Source organism: Eupeodes corollae, chromosome 3, assembly GCF_945859685.1.
Source record: "Eupeodes corollae chromosome 3, idEupCoro1.1, whole genome shotgun sequence".
Classification (NCBI taxonomy): Eukaryota; Metazoa; Arthropoda; class Insecta; order Diptera; family Syrphidae; genus Eupeodes; species Eupeodes corollae.
Window position 1 is genome coordinate 49,585,104 of NC_079149.1, and position 18,340 is coordinate 49,603,443.

An 18,340-nucleotide genomic window follows, 5' to 3' on the forward strand; every position below is an offset into this window, starting at 1 on the left:
TTGAATGCTTTTGGCACACAAATTCCATGTATTTTATGGAAAATTTCGCTAAAAACAGAAAAAACCGTGCTGAAAGTATAAGCGCACCCTAGAGCTGCAATGCGAACGTGGCCCAATTTGAGTAATGTCAAGTTTTGACAAATCAACAGCGAGGTGAGTATTTTGAGAATTCTACGAAAATGTAAACAAAAGAAAATTCAGTATCAATAATGCAAATGAAGGTAAAACAAAATATTAATTAATTGAAATAAAAATATATAATGAATTTAATGAATTTAATTTGATCCTCAGATAAAGAAGAAACCAAGGATTACCAGAACCAACAATAAAAGTGGAAGTAAAAGCCCCGAGTAGGAAGCCAGCAACGCCGACATATTTATTGTGGAGTGAATAGGTACAAATTGAAGGTAAATGTGTTCATATTAATTTTTAACTCAAATTATATGAATATTGTTTTGTTTTGTTTTTTAGTAAAAAATTACACTCCTCAACAAGACTTTGTTCCTGGCAATCAAATCGCTCTATTCTGATGGCTTATATCCTCATTTTAAACCTTGTAGGAATAAGAAGGGGCGACTCCAGCGATGTCGCAGAAGTCTGAAAAGCTTCGCTTTGCAACCTATCCGACATGCTTCACTTGACGAGATGGGGATATACAAGTCGAGAGTTGTTATAAAGTTGAGGAATCTCTTTACTTGGTGGTCATTTATAGCCAAGCCAAATACAAATACAAGTTGAATTAATTGCAGCGTGTGAAAGCAGTAGCACATTCACGTAATGTGCCACCATCTTTGCAATGCAAAACACTTCTTTGAGCCAGCTACGGATAGGCGAAAGATCGCAATGTATGCAAGTCCTTCCTGATCATGTGAACAATAGTTAATTTAATCTACAGTCAGTTTTTCAAGACAGTACCTACCACCGAGGATTGGACAATTGATCTGATTCACTATGTTCTTTTTTGCAGAAATGCACATTTGAATACCTTCCTTTTACATTTTTTGGCGAACTCTGTGATGTAGTTGGTGAGGATGTGTTTATAAATAATAAAATAAGAACTATCTTAATTTTCGCTTTTTCTAATTTAAATTGTAGGTCTCTGGAATTCAATTGAAATACCTTCCTTTATTCATGATTTATTGCTTTCAATGCGTCAATATCTTTAATTCAATTCTGCCTCTTGTTACCAACGAAGAAGGAGACAAGTTCGGAAAATCTGCTGGCGATGGTATTTGGCTGGACGAAGAAAAAACGTCGCCTTTTTCTCTTTATCAATTCTTTTTGAAAATGCCAGATTCTGAAGTCGAGAATCTTCTCAAGTTGTTCACGTTGTTCAAGTTGTTTTATCCCACTGGAAGAAATTGCATTTCTCATTTAACAACACAAAAAATCACAAACGATTCTAGCTGAAGATGTGACGCTTCTAGTCCATTGAGGTGATTTTTAATAACAAATAAATCACTTCTTTTAGTTTTTTAAGTTTTTTTCATTTCAGAGGCGGGTCTAAAACAGGCAATCCTATCGTTAAGATTTTTCCAGAGCCTGGACTATCCAATCTTGATCTGGCACTAAAAGCTTAATGATTTACAACAGAGAGTAAGTGAAAAGTGTTATGTTTTTGCTTGAGGTAATTTATTTTATAATTAAAAATCTTCTTTCAGCTGATACGATGAGAATCATCACAGCTGGAGGGTTCTATATCAAGCAATAGCGCCCTCAAAACTTCGCACTAACATCACACTAACTCATCAGCACTAACATCACATACCATTTCTATCTATTAGTTCAAAATGTTAAATGTCTCCTTTTTGTTGGCAATGATGAGCATATGGATAAAAACAATTTGTTTTCATTAATAATAATATTGTATTCTTTTTTTTTATAAAAAAAAAATAATTTGAAACATTAAACATGTAGACTTCCTGGTTTGTTAATCATGTTATTTTTTTAAATACAATGAAATTAATTCAAATATGTTTTTAAATTCCATTCGGTACTCAAATTTATAATTAGTGACATAATATACATACATTTAAGGCTTTTTTAGGCTCACTAAATTCATGAAGTAGTTTTTTTTTTTTTAAATGTGATGATTTCCAAATCTACAATATTTTTTTAATATTTCGCTTAAATTTGTTTCGTACTTTTCATCTTGTTGAACATTGGATAAATAAAAAAATAATGTTGAGAAATGGTGTTCTTCAGTTTGAGCACATGTAGCTAAAATCGAAGTTTAGATTCGTAATCAGCATCAAAAATTATCTCAAACGAACTATTTAAAATTTGTACATTACCATTTGTATATTCTTCAAAATTCACTTGATTCAACCGAATTCAACCCCTGAAGCAAAAAGCACCAACATCTTTGAATTCAAAACAAATTCCTTTATTATTAAAGTAAAGCAAATTATAAATAATTTTGAATAAAAATAATCCTAGTCAGCAAAGAAACAGTAGAATATACAATATATACAAAATTACACTATAGCTCAAAATAAATAAACAAGTTGTTTGCAAAAAAAGATTATTTTCTAGATATACATAGAAATAAATTTAGGAACCTAGCTGTAATATACATTTTAAATAAAAACTATAATCTATAATGGAATTGAATTTTAAAAACAAAAAATATACTCAATTACAAACAATTTTGAAAAAAATATAGCTTAATTTAAAAACTAGATACGCAACGACGTATCATGGATGAGATTCGAAGATATCGTCGAACCAACTGAACGGCATATCGACTTCTTAGCTTCGCTTTGATTCGTAGCTGAAAAAAAACATCAATTAGTGCTTTTGTTTTGTTGTTTATGTGAAACTTACTGTGAAGTAGTCGTTTGGGTTGACAAATTCCAATCCGATATTTTCACTATATGAAGGTTGCCGGCTCGCGACCATTTGCGCAGCAACTCTTGGAACATCATAAGCGCAGTTTGTAGGGGCATTCTTGTGTCGTTTCCAGTTGATTCTAAACATGGAATTCAGCTTCATTTCGTTAGTCTTCAAGTTTCTTAAAATTGCAGGGATTTCTAAAGTAGTAAATACAAAACTGCTGAGATTGTTTTGTATTTAATTTATTTATAATTTATTTTTTATGGCTTACCAATGACTTGCGACTCCCGTCATTGAGGAGGTACTATACTCTACCAACAATTTCCTTCTCAACCGGCATTCGTATCACCTACCTCTTCCAGGCGGTGTCAGCCTCAGCGGCTGCAGTAGCCGCTGCATCGCAGTTACACTGATCTTCTCGCGCTTTTGCAATACAAGGGTCCAGGTTGGTACTCCGGCCTAATGACATTGTGTTCGCATTGTTGACACGCAGAGATCGCTTGATCCACAAACACTTCCACTGCGAATAGAGATGGGTTGGTTAATAGGCAAGTTGGCCATGACGCTGCTGAATTTTCTCGACTATAAACAAATTAATTTTCATTATATAAGGAAATCGCAATTGGAAGTTGACTTACTGTTTTTGATGTTGATTTTCTGTGTGAAAATCGATGGATTCAACTCGCCGAGAGACTGATCCGAATTTGTTTAACTTAAACTTAAACTTTAACTCCGAATGATTGCCACCGTTAAGCCAGTGCAATCCTTAGTGTTTGAATTGAATTCACTTAATTTACAGTCAAGGCTGAAACTTTTTGGATTGTATTCTTGCTTTTTTTGCGTCTCTGGTAGTACTCTTTACACCTAGAAGATGAGGATTAAGCTAGTTGGCAACGATATGACTGTTTCGATACGTACTTACGAAATTGATCGAAAAGGGCGTTAGCGGTCGACTATTGCATGGCAAAACTTCTTCTTGTACTTGTATCATTGACTTGGTGGTGTTTTTGCTGATGGTTTTTGATGGCGACACCTCCACCGTAAACACCTGCGGCATCTATGGACATTGAGAACACAATCTGTATCTGTCGTTAAAAACATTAATATTATTTTTTAAGAGAAATATAATACACACAAAACTTGCCTGCAAATCAGCACCTTGTTGCTTTGTCTCCCAGATTTCTTCAAGGAAAATGCTTCCCGCATTATAGTATGTTATTGGCAGCATCTAAAATGAAAAGATTGACCATAAAATAAATCGATTATTGTTGTACCTCCTTCACTTCAATTTAACTTACTTTTTATTTAATTAAGTGAACTTGTATATCCTCTCTTCATTATAAAGATTTTTGGTCTGAAAAATATCAAATTATATTAAAAATCAGAACAATTAACAAATACTTACTCTTAAAATCCGAAAACCCATTGTTTTGTTTTGCAAAATTGGTTGTAATTTTTGACAGGTCACAAAATTTCCATACATTTTTTTATAAGGGAAATCCCCCATTTTGCTTTTTTTCACCACTCACATGTATTCACCGATAGGGAATTTGAGAGAGTTCACCTCGAATAAAATTTAAGGGTGTTTCAGGTAGGACGGGTACCGGTCGGGACTCTAGATAATATATTTCCTCTATGATGTAAACATTGAATGTTGCAGGGGTCAAAAAATGTCATGAAACAGGGGTATAACTAAGTACATCACCTTCAATCGCTGAACACACTCTTCAGAAAATAACCCAAATCCATAAAGAAAAATCCCTTGCATTTACATAGCACATCGTTTATTATTTTGATTTGATTTTTTGATAGGTAACTACAATGGCTGCCATTGTATTTATAGTAATTTTAATTTCGATTTTAACTCAAAATATCGCTAAAGGTTGGTTTAAAATACATAATATTACAATTTCAAAATGTTCTCTAACAATCTAATATATTTGTGAATAAATAAAACCGAAGCATATCATAAATTTTGTGTTTTTAAAAAAAGGGTGGCATTTATTTTCACTGAATGAAAGAAGAAGAAAAAATAATACAAATAGATCATAATTCAGCTGGACACGGAATTATACATAATATATAAATATTATTTACGTGTTAATTGAAACAAAGTGTTTAAATTCGTTTAAATTATTAAATATAATCTTTAAAACTCTTGAATTTCGTACCAAAAGTTAAGTGTGTGTTCTTAATCAAATTTCAGGCGAAATAAATGGTCGGCTGTTGGGAGAAAATCAAGAAAATATGGATCTAGAAGCGAGCCATTCAAGTGCTAGGGAATTTCCACTGCAGAATTCTATACAAAAACATCCAAGGTAAGTTTTGTTTGGAATCTCATTAAGGTCCTCTATTTTGATCCATAAATATTCGTTTATAATCGACGAGATGCGAGGGTCGTATTTTAAGAAAACTAATTAGGTAACAATTTTGTATATACCCAGCTGGTTGAAAGGATTTATTAAAATAATTTAAAGAGGCAGGAGAATTTAAGTGAAGTCCAGTAAATCAATTGAAAAACCTGTAGGATCAAAAATTTGATTGTTTTGTGGCTATTTAACTTCCTTAGAGTCAAAACTGCCACGGTTTTTGGAAACATTTGAATGATTCGTTTTTCATACATTTACAACCATGTTTAAAACTCAAGATCAGTTTTGGGAACAATAACTTTTTTCTCACATCACCATCGAAAGAATAAGACAATCATTTTTAAACAATTCACATTTATTGGCGGACGGGGAAATAAAGTTTTTGGTGGCGTAGACTGTGAATGGGCCATGTCATCAGGATAGTAGTATATGAATATAAATCTTTGATCCTTCGAGGATATCTTTTTTCCATGTAAAAAATAGTAAGAACAAATATTTCTCTATTTATTATAAACGAAAACGCCGTTCAAATGGCTGGTCCGGTTTGTTTTGTAATAAAATATTCCGTAACTAATCATACTTGTTGGCATTAAGTGCTTGTATGGTTTCTTCGATTTGTTAGCCCAACATCGGCCTATAACGGTTTACCCCCTCACAACTTAAACGTTGCCAATCCCCCCAAAAAAATGTGTTGACTTGGTGCGAAAAAGATCGATTGCATCATGGACTTTTTTAGCACGAATGGTTGTCCAAATACATGTCTTCAATTTTAGTAGAATAAAAAGTTACTCACATCCCAGCCTTGCTTTGAAAAAAATAAGGTTCCAACTCATAATTTGCATCAAACTGTCACTCTCGAAGGGTTTTCCGATCCCCAGATGCTGGCTCAACCTTCCTTATAGAAGGTGCAGTAGGTTCTTCATTTCGGCCAAAATTTATTTTTATACAACGGGCTCATTTTGGCAATAAGCGACACACTTCTCTCCTGGGCGGTATGACATTTCGACTGGAAAACAGCTGTTAGTGCCGAAATTACCTATGAAAAACACCCATTAGATGGCACATCCTTTAGTAGAAGAAATATGCTAGCTGCTGGTAAAAACTTATTTAAAAGTTGTTACTGCCGAATACTCGTAGATCGGAAAACAGGTAGTTTAGCTACGTCACTTCCTTCCCTAAGCCAGGTTCCAGAGAAAACTCTTACGGCTTACGGATAATTGCTGATTAACGACGATTCTGAAGAAGCTGCAATCTACCTCGAAGTAGATATCATGATAATAACTAATATCTGTGGACTTCATCGGTAGATCACCTAAAGCGTATGAGCGAAAAGTAATCAGGTCGGAAAGCCCCTTGTAATTAATTCTGCAGGTAACGTGAGCATCGCCGTGTTTAGGCTGGAGAAATGGATTAGATTAGGTTGTTCGAGTCTAAGCTAAGATCCTACATGATGTCAATAAAATAGTCTAGCTATGAGGGTTATAAATAAATAAATTGTGTGGCGCAACAGTCCGTTGAGAACTAGGGCCTAGTGACTTACAACTCTCAACCATACCTGTGTGCGAGTACTGTTGTCAGAGATGGAGGGGAGTTTTAAGCCGAATCCGAACGGCAAATTTGAGAAAGCACTTTTCATGACTCTTACTCTTAGAGAATTTGTCAATTCCTCTCAACAGGCAGTACCTGTGAAAATATTTTAGATGGCACAGGCAAAGATCGAACCCAAGACCTCTAGCATGACAGTCCAACGCACTAACTACTATTAATGCCAGAGGTACTACCATTGTGCTGCTTTTAGATTTTTTATATTCCTAATATGACCAATTTTTTTCTTAGGTATTGTAAATTTCACATGTTAAAAATGGAAATATTTGATGTACGACAAATTTTACTTAAAAAATAACCAATATTTATGGAAAAAGAAAGTGGATCATACCTACTTAGTTCATAGAAACATATAATAATGTAGTAACCCCCTTAAAAATATATAAACTTTATTCTCTTAATAAATCCTAATATATTCCCCGCATATGCTACTACCTCTAGGAGGCATACAAAATCAAAAAGAAGAATGCGAAGAAGGTAAAGGGCATCGAGTTCGATGGCTAAATCATCATTGGTGAATGATGATGCCGATGCTTTTTTTTGTGGTGTGCTGCTTCGTTTTGTCCTTTTTTTTTAAATGTTTTCTTTTGCAATACACTTGTTTTTAATGTTTTCCTATATTTTTGCAAATTCAATTTTTTATAGAGCATGTAGAGTTGTTTCTTTTTTTAAAACGAAATATTGGAGTAATTAGATTTTTCTAATACAGTTTATATTTCTATACAGATTTAAATGCTACTCATGTGAATCGCCGTGCAAAAATGTAACACATGATGCTCATATGTGCCAGAATGCCATTCAAGTAAATAAATTGATTTTGATATCTTTAGTGTTGTTCCTAACATTTGTCTTGTAATATTTTAAACAGTGTTGGAAATCAAGAACTCGCAATGCCTATGGTGAAGAAAATGTTTCACGGGGATGCACAACATCACCAGAACAGCTACCATTGATTTGTAATCAGAACACACTGAATAATCTAGGACCGAGAAAACGGCATGCTGTGGTACAAATCAATGTGGTATGCTGTTCCGATGACTATTGTAATGGGGGTGATTTTCCTGAATTACCTCCGGTATTTCAAAGTATGTTTAATCTTTTTTTTTTAAAGAATTTAAATCAATCTTATTTATAAATTTTAAATTTTCTACTTTAGATGAAGTAACTCAAGTAGATCCGATGGGAAATGGGATGGTAAAGTTATCATTTGCGATACTTGGACCGGTTTTTGTTATTGTAGTAATTGGAACTATAGTTCTTTACTATTTACGGCGGAAACATCAGAAAAACTTGACTGCCTTTAGAAACAAACAAGATCCGGAATCTTATTTGGTTAGTGATGATATGTTGAGAGCTACAAGCGCTGGCGACAGTACTTTAAAGGTATGTTACTTTGAAATAGACTCGAATACAAACAAATACAAATAAAATTGTACGTAGGAATACTTTCAACATTCTGTGACATCAGGCTCTGGAAGTGGTCTTCCATTATTAGTTCAAAGAACTTTAGCTAAACAAATAACATTAGTCGATTGCATTGGCCGGGGAAAATATGGAGAGGTTTGGCGTGGAATTTGGCACGGTGAAAGTATTGCTGTAAAAATATTCTTCTCTCGTGATGAGGAATCGTGGAAGAGAGAAACTGAAATTTATAGGTTTGTTCAAATTTGTTCTTAAAGTTGAAACAAAATTGATCTTAATTTGCTGTTTTATTTTGTAGCACTGTATTACTTCGACATGCAAATATCCTTGGCTATATAGGATCAGATATGATATCAAGAAATTCCTGCACTCAATTATGGTTACTCACTCACTATTATCCCCATGGGTCCCTATTTGATCATTTGAACAGGAATGCCCTCAGTCATTATGATATGATAATGATATGTTTATCCATTGCAAATGGTCTTGTACACTTACATACTGAAATTTTCGGAAAAGAGGTAAATTTTATAGTTTTTATGAAAATTAATGAACTTGTTTCATAAATAATAATAATTAATAAACCAGGGTAAACCAGGAATTGCGCATCGTGATTTAAAATCAAAAAATATTTTAGTCAAACCAAATGGAACTTGTGTGATAGCTGATTTTGGATTGGCTGTCACGCATTCCCATGTCACTGGAAAGTTAGATCTTGGTAATAATCCAAAAGTTGGAACCAAACGTTATATGGCACCAGAAGTACTCGATGAGAGGTTTGTTTAATAATAATTTAATGAATTTATTTGATTTTAATTTAATTCTTTTGTAGTATAAATATGCATTGTTTTGAAGCACTTCGTCGGGCAGATATTTATGCTTTGGGTCTTGTTCTTTGGGAGGTTTGTAGAAGGACGATATCGGGTGGTATAGCTGAAGAATACAAAGTACCATATTATGATGTTGTACCTTCAGATCCAAGTTTTGAAGATATGAAAAAAGTTGTGTGCAGCGATAATCATCGTCCATCGATACCGAATCGCTGGAGTTCGGATCCGGTAAGTTGTTTATTTGGACTTTTTTATATTAGTAATGTAAAAATTTTTTGACTGGAGATTAAATTATAAAATCAGTGTTTCTGAAAATATCCTATGAATAAAAAATGTAGCATTGTGTTCAAAAGGCTATGTATACATACTTATATTCTCATATCTAAGTTTCAAAAGACTATATACTGTGGTGGCCAAAATAATAAAAGTGAAACCAATTTTTGCATTTAGTTTGCAATAAAGCGATGAAATAAAAAGAAATGTTTAACAAAATACTTTTTCTGTCTTTAACCTAACATTGTAAGTTCATTTATATCCTATTCAGAAAATAATACAATGCATCTGGAAAGTAAAAAAAAAAAAAAAAAAAACAATTTAAACGCCATTTATAAAGAGTTGCTAATGGGTCACTTTTTCGGTCTCATAGAGTCGATAAGTTTTCGGCATGTTTTCACAGGTGCACAGTTCCGTACTTGCGGCATTTCTTTCCAAATAATCTCTTTGGTATTTGTTCTGTATTAGTCGAGATCCTTTTCTTTAAATGTTTCCACAGTTTTTCGATACGATTTAAGTTTGGAGATTAACAAGGCCATTGTATTACCGGTACGTTATTTTGATGAAACCACCTGTTCACCACTATAGCCGTGTGGCTAGGATTGTTATCTTGCTGTAGACACTAGAGTCATATTTTCCAAAATGTAAAGATAGGTTTGCTTAGTCATATTAATGTTTATACAATAAATAGGACCTACTCCAGTATAAGAAAAGCAACCCTAGAATTTAATGTTGCCGTCACCGTGTTCAACAGTTTTTCAGATCTTGATTTATCCTTCACACAAATTCTGTTATTAGTTCCAAATATATTTATCTCGGTTTCGTCACTAAAAAAGAACATTTTATCTATTTGTTGTATTCGATTGTGAAAGCTTTAGATCTTAAAACTGTATAACGGATACTTTCTCGTAATTCGTCGAAATAATTTGCATCCTGCGAGAGCTGACATCTGACATTTAAGCTCTTATTTATATTTTTTTCATCAGCAAAGTTGTTGGTTTTTTTTGGGGCTGTTGAAGCACTCTATCAACAACACATGGAGGTCAGTGAAGAGCATCAGCAGTAAAATTGATCGAATGTCGTTAAATTTAAAAGAAATTGTGATAAGAATCGAAAAATACCCGAAATAGTCCAAGACTACACTGCCCTATTATTTTGTTGGACCATTCTAAATCTTAAATCCTTATCTTTGTCACTAAGCGCACCAGTTAAACAGATCGTCTAAGTTTTATCATTGTCACAATATCTGCTTCGAGGGAAATCGAAACGTACTTCCTCGCAAATATGAAATGCCTTCCAACGCTGTGTCTTACCTTGTCATACGTACTCTACTCCCTTGATTTTCTAATATTTTTTTATTTGTTGCCCTAAGTTTAGTTCAGCCTCCTTTATCTGGTTGGATTAAGTCAGTTTTCGTTTGTGCTTCAATACCAGGCTGTTAAAGACGCGGTATTCCGAACCATCCCCTTTTTACTTACTGTAACTTGGCATCTTATATCCAGTGGTGAAACCGATTTTTTCCATTAATTTGCTTTAGGCTTTATTTGTTTTAATTCCAATGAAAATAATACATATATTTTTCCGAAATACTTCTTCTCCCTAATTTTTGTTCACAATAATATAACCTTCAATAACAAAACCCTGCTCAATAAGTTTTTAAGTTGATTTTTATCCTGGCCAAAAATTTAAAAAAATATCAATTTAAACGCTTTTCTTCACGAATTTTAGTATGTGGGCCACCTCTAAAGCTTTAGTATTTTTTAGAATGTACTTTTTTTTAGTACCGCACCGCATCTTTTTGGCATAGGTTAGGTTAGGTTAAAGCGGCTGTCCAAGATAGAAACGTACACACTTAGGCCAGTTTAATGGCCCATTGTGATACCAAATGAATCTTAAAGCTTCCTCCTAAGCTCAATGGAACCAGTTTGAGTCCCTTACGAAACGTGAGAGGGTTGTTCCACCTGGTGTTTGCCTTCTTCTTCTTTTTGGTAAAGAATTCATTAGTTTTCGCCATGTTTCCATAGGTTTAGAATTACATGCCTCCTGTATCTCTTTCCATAACGCCTGTTGATTATACGAGACCCTATTCTTCAAATCTTTTCAAAGATTCTTGATAGGATTTAAATCCGGAGATTGAGAAGGCCATTGCAATACCTGCACATTATTTTGTTGAAACCACCTGTCCACCACCTTAGCCGTGTGCTTGGGGTCGTTATCTTGCCTGTAGGTCCACACTAAAGGCATATGGAAGCATTATATTTTCCAAAGTGTCCAAATAGATTTCCTTGGTCATATTATTTTTTATCAAATAGATAGGACCTGATTTCGTCACTAAAAAAACATTTCGCCAATTTCGGGAATGATTTACTTTTTCAAATCGTAAACGCTGATTTATGTTCTTAGAACTAAGTAATGGAACCTTCCTCGCAATTCGACCATGTACATTTGTATCCTGCAAGCTTTTGCGGATTGTGCGAGAGCTTATATCCAATATTAGATTTACTTTTATACCGCTTAATGTTGTAAAGGGATTTTTAAGCACCTCTCTCTAACAATCCTTTTGACCAGCAAAGTTGTTGTTTTTTTTCGGCGTCCTCTTTTTTTCGGTAAAATTTGTTGGTAGACTTCGCTCCTTTAGCACCCTAGCAACAACACATTGAAATCGGTGAAGACCATCTGCAATGAAACTGTATGTTTTGCCTTTATCTCTTAGTTGGAGAATCAAACGGCGTTCTTCCTCTGAACAATGCCTTCCGCTACCCATTAATTAAAAAATAAATACACTTTAAATACTTAAATACAAGTCTAACTCTAAATTCAATAAATAAATTGCTATCGGAAATGAACAAGACCAGAAATAATGCAATTCTACTCAGCACTCTTATTTTTTTTACCATTGCAAATCTGACATTTGTAAGTAAAACTAACGGTGCATTGCAAGTGACCAGCATTAATGGTTAGTAGCACTGGAAATGTTTTACAGTCATGTCAAAGAAAATTCGGATGTAAAATTTGGTCTAATTAAAAACGTTTAAGGCATAGATTCTATTATGAGAAGAAAAAAAAATGATCCACTCTTATTATTTTGCCCACTTCAATTTTATTGTGGAATTCAATCATTGCTTTGAATAATTTTACCCTGACTATGTACAGCTGTGTTCAAAATAATAGGAGTGTGTTTACAAAATTTGCTCAAGTGTTTTTTTTTACCATGTGTATACTGGTAATCAGCCCACTTCTCTACTGGTAAGTATAACGGGACATTAAAGATGATAAAACAATGAACTGGTTTGCAATTCATAACCCTTTACATTTGTAACCAGAGATCAAATGATCTTTACTCTCAATCAGGCTATTCAAAATAATAGGAGTGTGAGTTATATTATACGTAAAAAAAAAATCAAAAACTTAAAAAAAAATAAACACTAAGTAACTAAATTAAAATAGGAATATTAAATAGTTGGAATCTCGAATATTTAAACAAGATTGGTTATTTAGTGGGCCGAGGAAAGCACTGCACCGACGAAAAACGGAAAATCATAAAAAAGTTGCGAAATGAAGAAAAAACGTATAAGGATATAAAGTTGATGTTGGGGTGCCTTGACCAAATGATCGCCAATGCTGAAAAATATGAAAAAAAGTCGAAACCCGGGGACGGAAAAGAAAATCGAGTGAAAATGACGATCGTCGTATTGTTCGCTACAGCCGAATGGATCCTTTTGCGTCCCCTAAGATGATCCAGAAAAATCTAGGACTGGCAGTAAGTAGCGTAACAATAAGAAGGCGTTTGTTGGAACACAATCTTTCCGCTCGCAGTCCACGAAAAGTGCCGATGCTTACAAAAAAACATGTAGCCGCTAGTTTGAAATTTGCAAGAAGCCATGCTAATTGGCCTGCAGAGAAATGGCGAAATATTTTGTGGACTGACGAGACCAAAATTGTTTTATTCCGTGGAACTGGCTCTAGGCAATACGTCCGACACGTCCAGAAAATTCCGAGTTTAAGCCTCGGTACACCATTAAAACGGTAAAGCATGGAGGTGCTAAAGTGGTGTTGGCCCCATACATGAAATCATTGGCACGATGGACCAGCGCGCTTATGTGGATATAATGTCCAGTGTGATGCTGCCTTATGCGAGTTGGAATATGCCGGTTAAATGGGTATTTCAACAAGACTACAACCCGAAACACACTAGTAGTCTGCCAGAAATGGTTGAGGTCATGGACTGGCCAGCTCAGTCGCCTGACCTCAATCCCATAGAAAATTTATGGGCAGATGTGAAAAGGGTGTTTCTCGACGAAGACCCTTGAATTCGAGGCAGTTGTGAGACGCAGTCGAGGAAACATGGAACCAAATTCCAGTTGAGCGTTGTCAGGCCCTTGTGAACTCTATGTCACGCAGATGTGCAGCAATTATAAAAAACAAAGGATTTTCCACAAAATACTGACAAAAAATCTTAATATTGAATATTTTTTTTTAGTTTTTTATACTTTACTTTGTTTACTCCTATTATTTTGAACAATTAGTTTTGGCTTTATTTTGATTTAATTCATGTTTTCACTACCTTATTTGTTTTAAACAAAGTAGTCTTTAAGCATAATAATAAAAGACTGGGTTACCTATTTTGTACAAAAGAAAAATTATATAACTTTTGAGTCACGTTTTAATCTAAAAAAAACAGGCACTATTATTTTTTTGAACACAACTGTATATGCTCAATTTTAGACATTGTTCTTATTTGCCGCCTACCATGAATGTATTAAAAATGTTATCCTTTTAAAATAAAGGATAATTATTCCCAGAATTGAATTTTTAATATTTATTTTTAAGGATATCTTCAACTTCAATAATTTGTGTTCTTAATTAAATTTAGATTTTTCTATATTAATGCAAAGATAAAATAACCTTCGAAATGTTTCTTCTACTAAACTATTTTCTTGATTTATTTATTTATTTTCAACCTTTCTTTTTCAGCTGCTTGCTGGCATGTCAAAACTAATGAAAGAATGTTGGCATCAAAACGCCAATGTACGTTTGCCAGTTTTGCGTATTAAAAAGACTCTACACAAATTAGCTTCCGCTGATGATAAATTTAGATTACAATATGACGAAGTATGTGTCTAATATCGTTTATATGTTCAAACAAAAAAAAAATAACGTAAAACTGATTTAAATAATACGACAAAAAAAAACAAACTCCATTATGTAAGTTTTTGATACGTTAATTAAACGTAAGGCCAATCTAAGTTATATTATAAAATCGTAAAAAACTGTGTACATTTCTTAATTACATATATGTATGTATGTATGTATATGATGTGTATCTTATGAAATACACATTTATATTTTTTTTCTTAATATTTAAGGTTGATTTTAAGATAAATTAAGTTTTAAAAAATATACAATATTTTTTTTTATCTCACAAACATTTATTTTGTCCAAGGAGAATAAAAGAAAAAACAATTTTTAATTAGTCTTAAGAAATATAAGGCTTTTTCACTTGAAATATTAATTTGATTTTATATAAAAATGTTTGCTTTTATCGTTGAAAAAAAAAATGAATCCAAAAGAGTAAGTCCTACATCATTTAGGAAGGAATAATGGGGATTGAAATTTTGTTTCAAAACATCACTTTCTGTCTAATTCATTTTAAACGTAGTCCTTATTGTATTTTGGAACTTATTCATACACAAAATTGAATTCTAAATGTTCATATTTATATTTTGCAATAATGTAAAAAAAAAACAAAGAATGTGTGCAATAATCTTAAAAGTAACAAACGTAACGTTACTTTGATGCCATTGTTACTAAAAATTTAGTTTTTTCCCGGGTCTTATATTCTTCCCCAACATATTGATCGTTGTATTTGTACTTAGTACGGAATTTCGGCTTATGTAATTATATAAGATAATACTTGAGAAAGTGATAAGAGTTTCCGTATCTTAACAATGAGCGCTGCTATAACTTTATAAAAAAACAAATGGGACATTTAGTTTCCTAATGAAACCACTTTTTCCATATATTCATTGTGATTTAAATTGACGCCTAAATTCTACAATTGGTGTTAAGCAGTCTTTTTGTGCTACCAATCCTTATGAATACAAAACAAAAATCAATCAATCAATACTAGTGCACCATTTTAAAAAACTGTTCTTTAATTTTTTCTTTGAAAACAAAGTGAAAACAAATGTTCGAATATTCCAAAAAACTAACTTACTCTAATGGACAATAAGTAATTTTATTATTTTCTGTTTGTTAATTTACATCTGTGCCTTAAGTAATTGTCCGCGCCTTAAATTTCAACGAAAATAAAAAATAAACAAAAATTGTACGACCAGTGCCTGATTTAAATTAAAGCGGTAAATAAGTAGTTTTGTTTTGTTGTTTTTTTTTTTTAATTCATTAACTAAGAATAAAAAATTTAATTCGACTAAGTGCCATTATACTAAGATTATTTAATTTTTCATTATATTTTTTAGAACTTTCATTACTCATTATTTAATTGGCAAAGACTTAATTTGTCTGTTTTTTTTTTTTTTTTGAAATTTTAAGTATTATTGAATAAATTTTATAAAATAATAACAAGCAAACTATAAACTTTAGACTAAAAAATAAAAGAAAGGAAGAAAAAAACAGATTTTTGCTTTAAAGTTTTGTTCAGTTGCTTTATTTAATTTAAGACATTAAAAAAAAAAGTTTTTGAAAACTCAAATCACAGGCAGCTTTGTTTCTTATCGGTTGGATATGATTTTCTAACTGAGAAAGCTTGAATCTTAAACATATAAACTGCCTTAATATTAAAACATTACTTTGGTACTTAATTAAATATTTAAAAAGTTGAAATTTTAATTAATAATACTCCTCTGACAATATTCAAACGATTTGCGCCTTATAGTAGCTGTTATTTTTTTTAATCAAATCGATTCAATAAATTGAATTGATTTTTTCCAACCTCAGGCAAAGCTATTCCAGTTTGCGAACTGCAGTAGGTTGACATTACACTTTTAGAAAAAAGAAACAACTATTTTGAAACTCCGATACGGCAGCTCAATTTATATACAAAATTTAGTTTTCATTGAATTAAATGCATATTACTTATGTTTTCCTAAACCAAACCATAGACTGGTAACTGAACAAAACTTATTTGTAAATATTTTACAACATATAATTTCATCATAGTTTTAGGATCAATAAAATAAAAATAACTCAAAACTAATTTTACATACTTTTACTATACATAAGTTTATGTAAGTTTTATTAAGTAAGTCAAATAAAAAAAAATAAAAAATAAGAATAAAGATTAGAAGCTCATGTACTTTTAAGTATAACCAAAATGATTTTTTATTTTCAAGAGTTGTACATATTTATATGTAATGTATTCATTTTATCGTATATTTTATTATATAAGTAATAAAAAATTATAGAATGATTTTTAATATTATGTGTTTTATTACAATGGTCAACAAGATTTTCTTCAAATAAAATAAAACACTAATACGAGGGTTGCTACTTATATTTTCTAGACTAGGTATATGTAAGAGTTGCCAGGCGCCATCTGACATTTTCAACAGAAAGTTTGACATTTTTAACCATAACCTTCTACTTTTAAGTGCGATTTGTGTTGTTGACAGTTACTTGAAAAATGCATCTCGGGCAAAAAATGGAATTGACTCGTGAACATTTTCGTGCGATAATTTTCATTTACTTTCGACGTGGATTTTTAAGACAAGAGTGCAGCGATGAACTTAATTCTTTCTACAGCGTTAAAGCACCATCATAAAGCACTGTAAAAAGCTGGTATAAAAAATTCAATCGTGGTCGTCGCTCGCTCCATGATGAATTCCGGAAGGTCGTCCAAAGCCGGTTGTTTTGCCACAAAATATCAATGCTGTGAATGAACTGATAAAGCAAGATCGACATGTTACATATCGTACGATAGAGTCATTTTTGGGCTTTAGCATCAATACGATAATACATGAACATTTGGCCGTGAAAAAGATTTGTTCGCGTTGGATCCCACATAATCTAACAAATGCTCAAAAGAAGACTCGTGTGGATTGGTGCAAGGAAATGGTGAGACGTGTGGATTGGTGCAAGAAAATGGTGAACAAATTATGTCAAGGTGCATCAAAGGATGTGTATAATATCTACACAGGTGACGAATCATTATCTATGATCTACAAAACAGCAATCGACTGTATGGGTCTTCCAAGATGAGCCAAATCCAACAAAAGTTGTTCGCGGCAGGAGCACATCGAAGCAAATGGTTGACTGTTTCTTCGGCATTATCGGCCACGTGGCAAAAGTAGCGTTAGAGCAACGAGAGTCGGTTAATTCTGAATGGTATACGACAACTTGTTTGCCAGAAGTCTTCAGAGAAATTCGAAAAAAGCAGAAGAAGAGGCGAATCATTCTTCATCATTACAATGCAAGCTCTCACACATCGTCTCAAAATAAGGAATTTTCGACCAGTCAAAACATCGAATTAATGGGTCATCCGCCGTACAGTCCTGATTTGGCACCCAATGACTTCTTTTCATTCCCGCACATTAAAAAAAAATGAGCGGACACCGTTTTTCGACCCCTGAAGAAGACGTTGATGCCTTCATCGTTTTGAAAGTCAGTTTTGCTTTTGTAACGAATCGGTTGTCTAAGCATTCCTATTATGCTAAGTTTTTGAAATATGTACATGTGTATATTAAAACATAAAAATATTATCAGCATTTTTCAAAGCTATGAAACTATTTTATTCAAGGTTTGCTCAAAACTTCATATAGAATCAAGTAAAGACTTATAACTGATGAGAATTTACAGAAACTAAGTAAGATACTAAAATGATTTAAACTGTAAAAATTTGAACTTTGCAAAATCATCATACAATTTATTGTAAAGAGATATTCTCAGCTTTAACTTGGCCTTAAAAATACCGTTATTGGTTTTTAGAATTTTTAAGGGCATATTTTTTAGAAACCTGATGCGTTAAGAAAAAATTAAATGCGAGAATCG

The 18,340-nt window shown here is 32.7% G+C and overlaps 1 protein-coding gene and 3 long non-coding RNA genes across 7 annotated transcripts; 2 read left to right on the plus strand and 2 right to left on the minus strand.

The window, feature by feature from the left end:
* The first annotated feature begins 336 nt into the window (after positions 1–336).
* Positions 337–1,896, plus strand: LOC129951595 (uncharacterized). Its single transcript, XR_008782200.1, has 5 exons — positions 337–407; positions 472–1,025; positions 1,096–1,436; positions 1,496–1,596; positions 1,662–1,896. It is a non-coding gene; the product is annotated as an uncharacterized LOC129951595 (long non-coding RNA).
* A 279-nt stretch (positions 1,897–2,175) lies between these two features.
* Positions 2,176–3,893, minus strand: LOC129951268 (uncharacterized). Of its 3 annotated transcripts, none has more exons than XR_008782163.1 (4): positions 3,474–3,893; positions 3,107–3,417; positions 2,827–3,032; positions 2,176–2,773 (listed from the first exon to the last, which is right to left on the minus strand). It is a non-coding gene; the product is annotated as an uncharacterized LOC129951268 (long non-coding RNA). The 3 variants fall into 3 exon arrangements; XR_008782162.1 differs by having other exon boundaries at positions 2,827–3,052; XR_008782164.1 differs by having other exon boundaries at positions 2,827–3,055.
* A 73-nt stretch (positions 3,894–3,966) lies between these two features.
* Positions 3,967–4,324, minus strand: LOC129949330 (uncharacterized). The gene is made up of 3 exons (XR_008782023.1): positions 4,241–4,324; positions 4,134–4,189; positions 3,967–4,063 (listed from the first exon to the last, which is right to left on the minus strand). It is a non-coding gene; the product is annotated as an uncharacterized LOC129949330 (long non-coding RNA).
* Positions 4,325–4,625: 301 nt separating this feature from the next.
* LOC129951025 (activin receptor type-1) lies at positions 4,626–15,779 on the plus strand. 2 transcript variants are annotated; one of them, XM_056063015.1, is made up of 11 exons: positions 4,626–4,717; positions 5,042–5,153; positions 7,251–7,286; positions 7,536–7,611; positions 7,678–7,894; positions 7,966–8,192; positions 8,250–8,464; positions 8,530–8,752; positions 8,820–9,007; positions 9,064–9,289; positions 14,309–15,779. In XM_056063015.1, the coding sequence occupies exons 1-11, from the start codon at positions 4,657–4,659 to the stop codon at positions 14,456–14,458; spliced, it is 1,731 nt and encodes a 576-aa protein (XP_055918990.1). In that variant the 5' UTR covers positions 4,626–4,656; the 3' UTR covers positions 14,459–15,779. The 2 variants fall into 2 exon arrangements, with proteins under 2 accessions (XP_055918990.1, XP_055918991.1); XM_056063016.1 differs by lacking the exon at positions 7,251–7,286 and having other exon boundaries at positions 4,657–4,717.
* Positions 15,780–18,340: the final 2,561 nt, after the last annotated feature.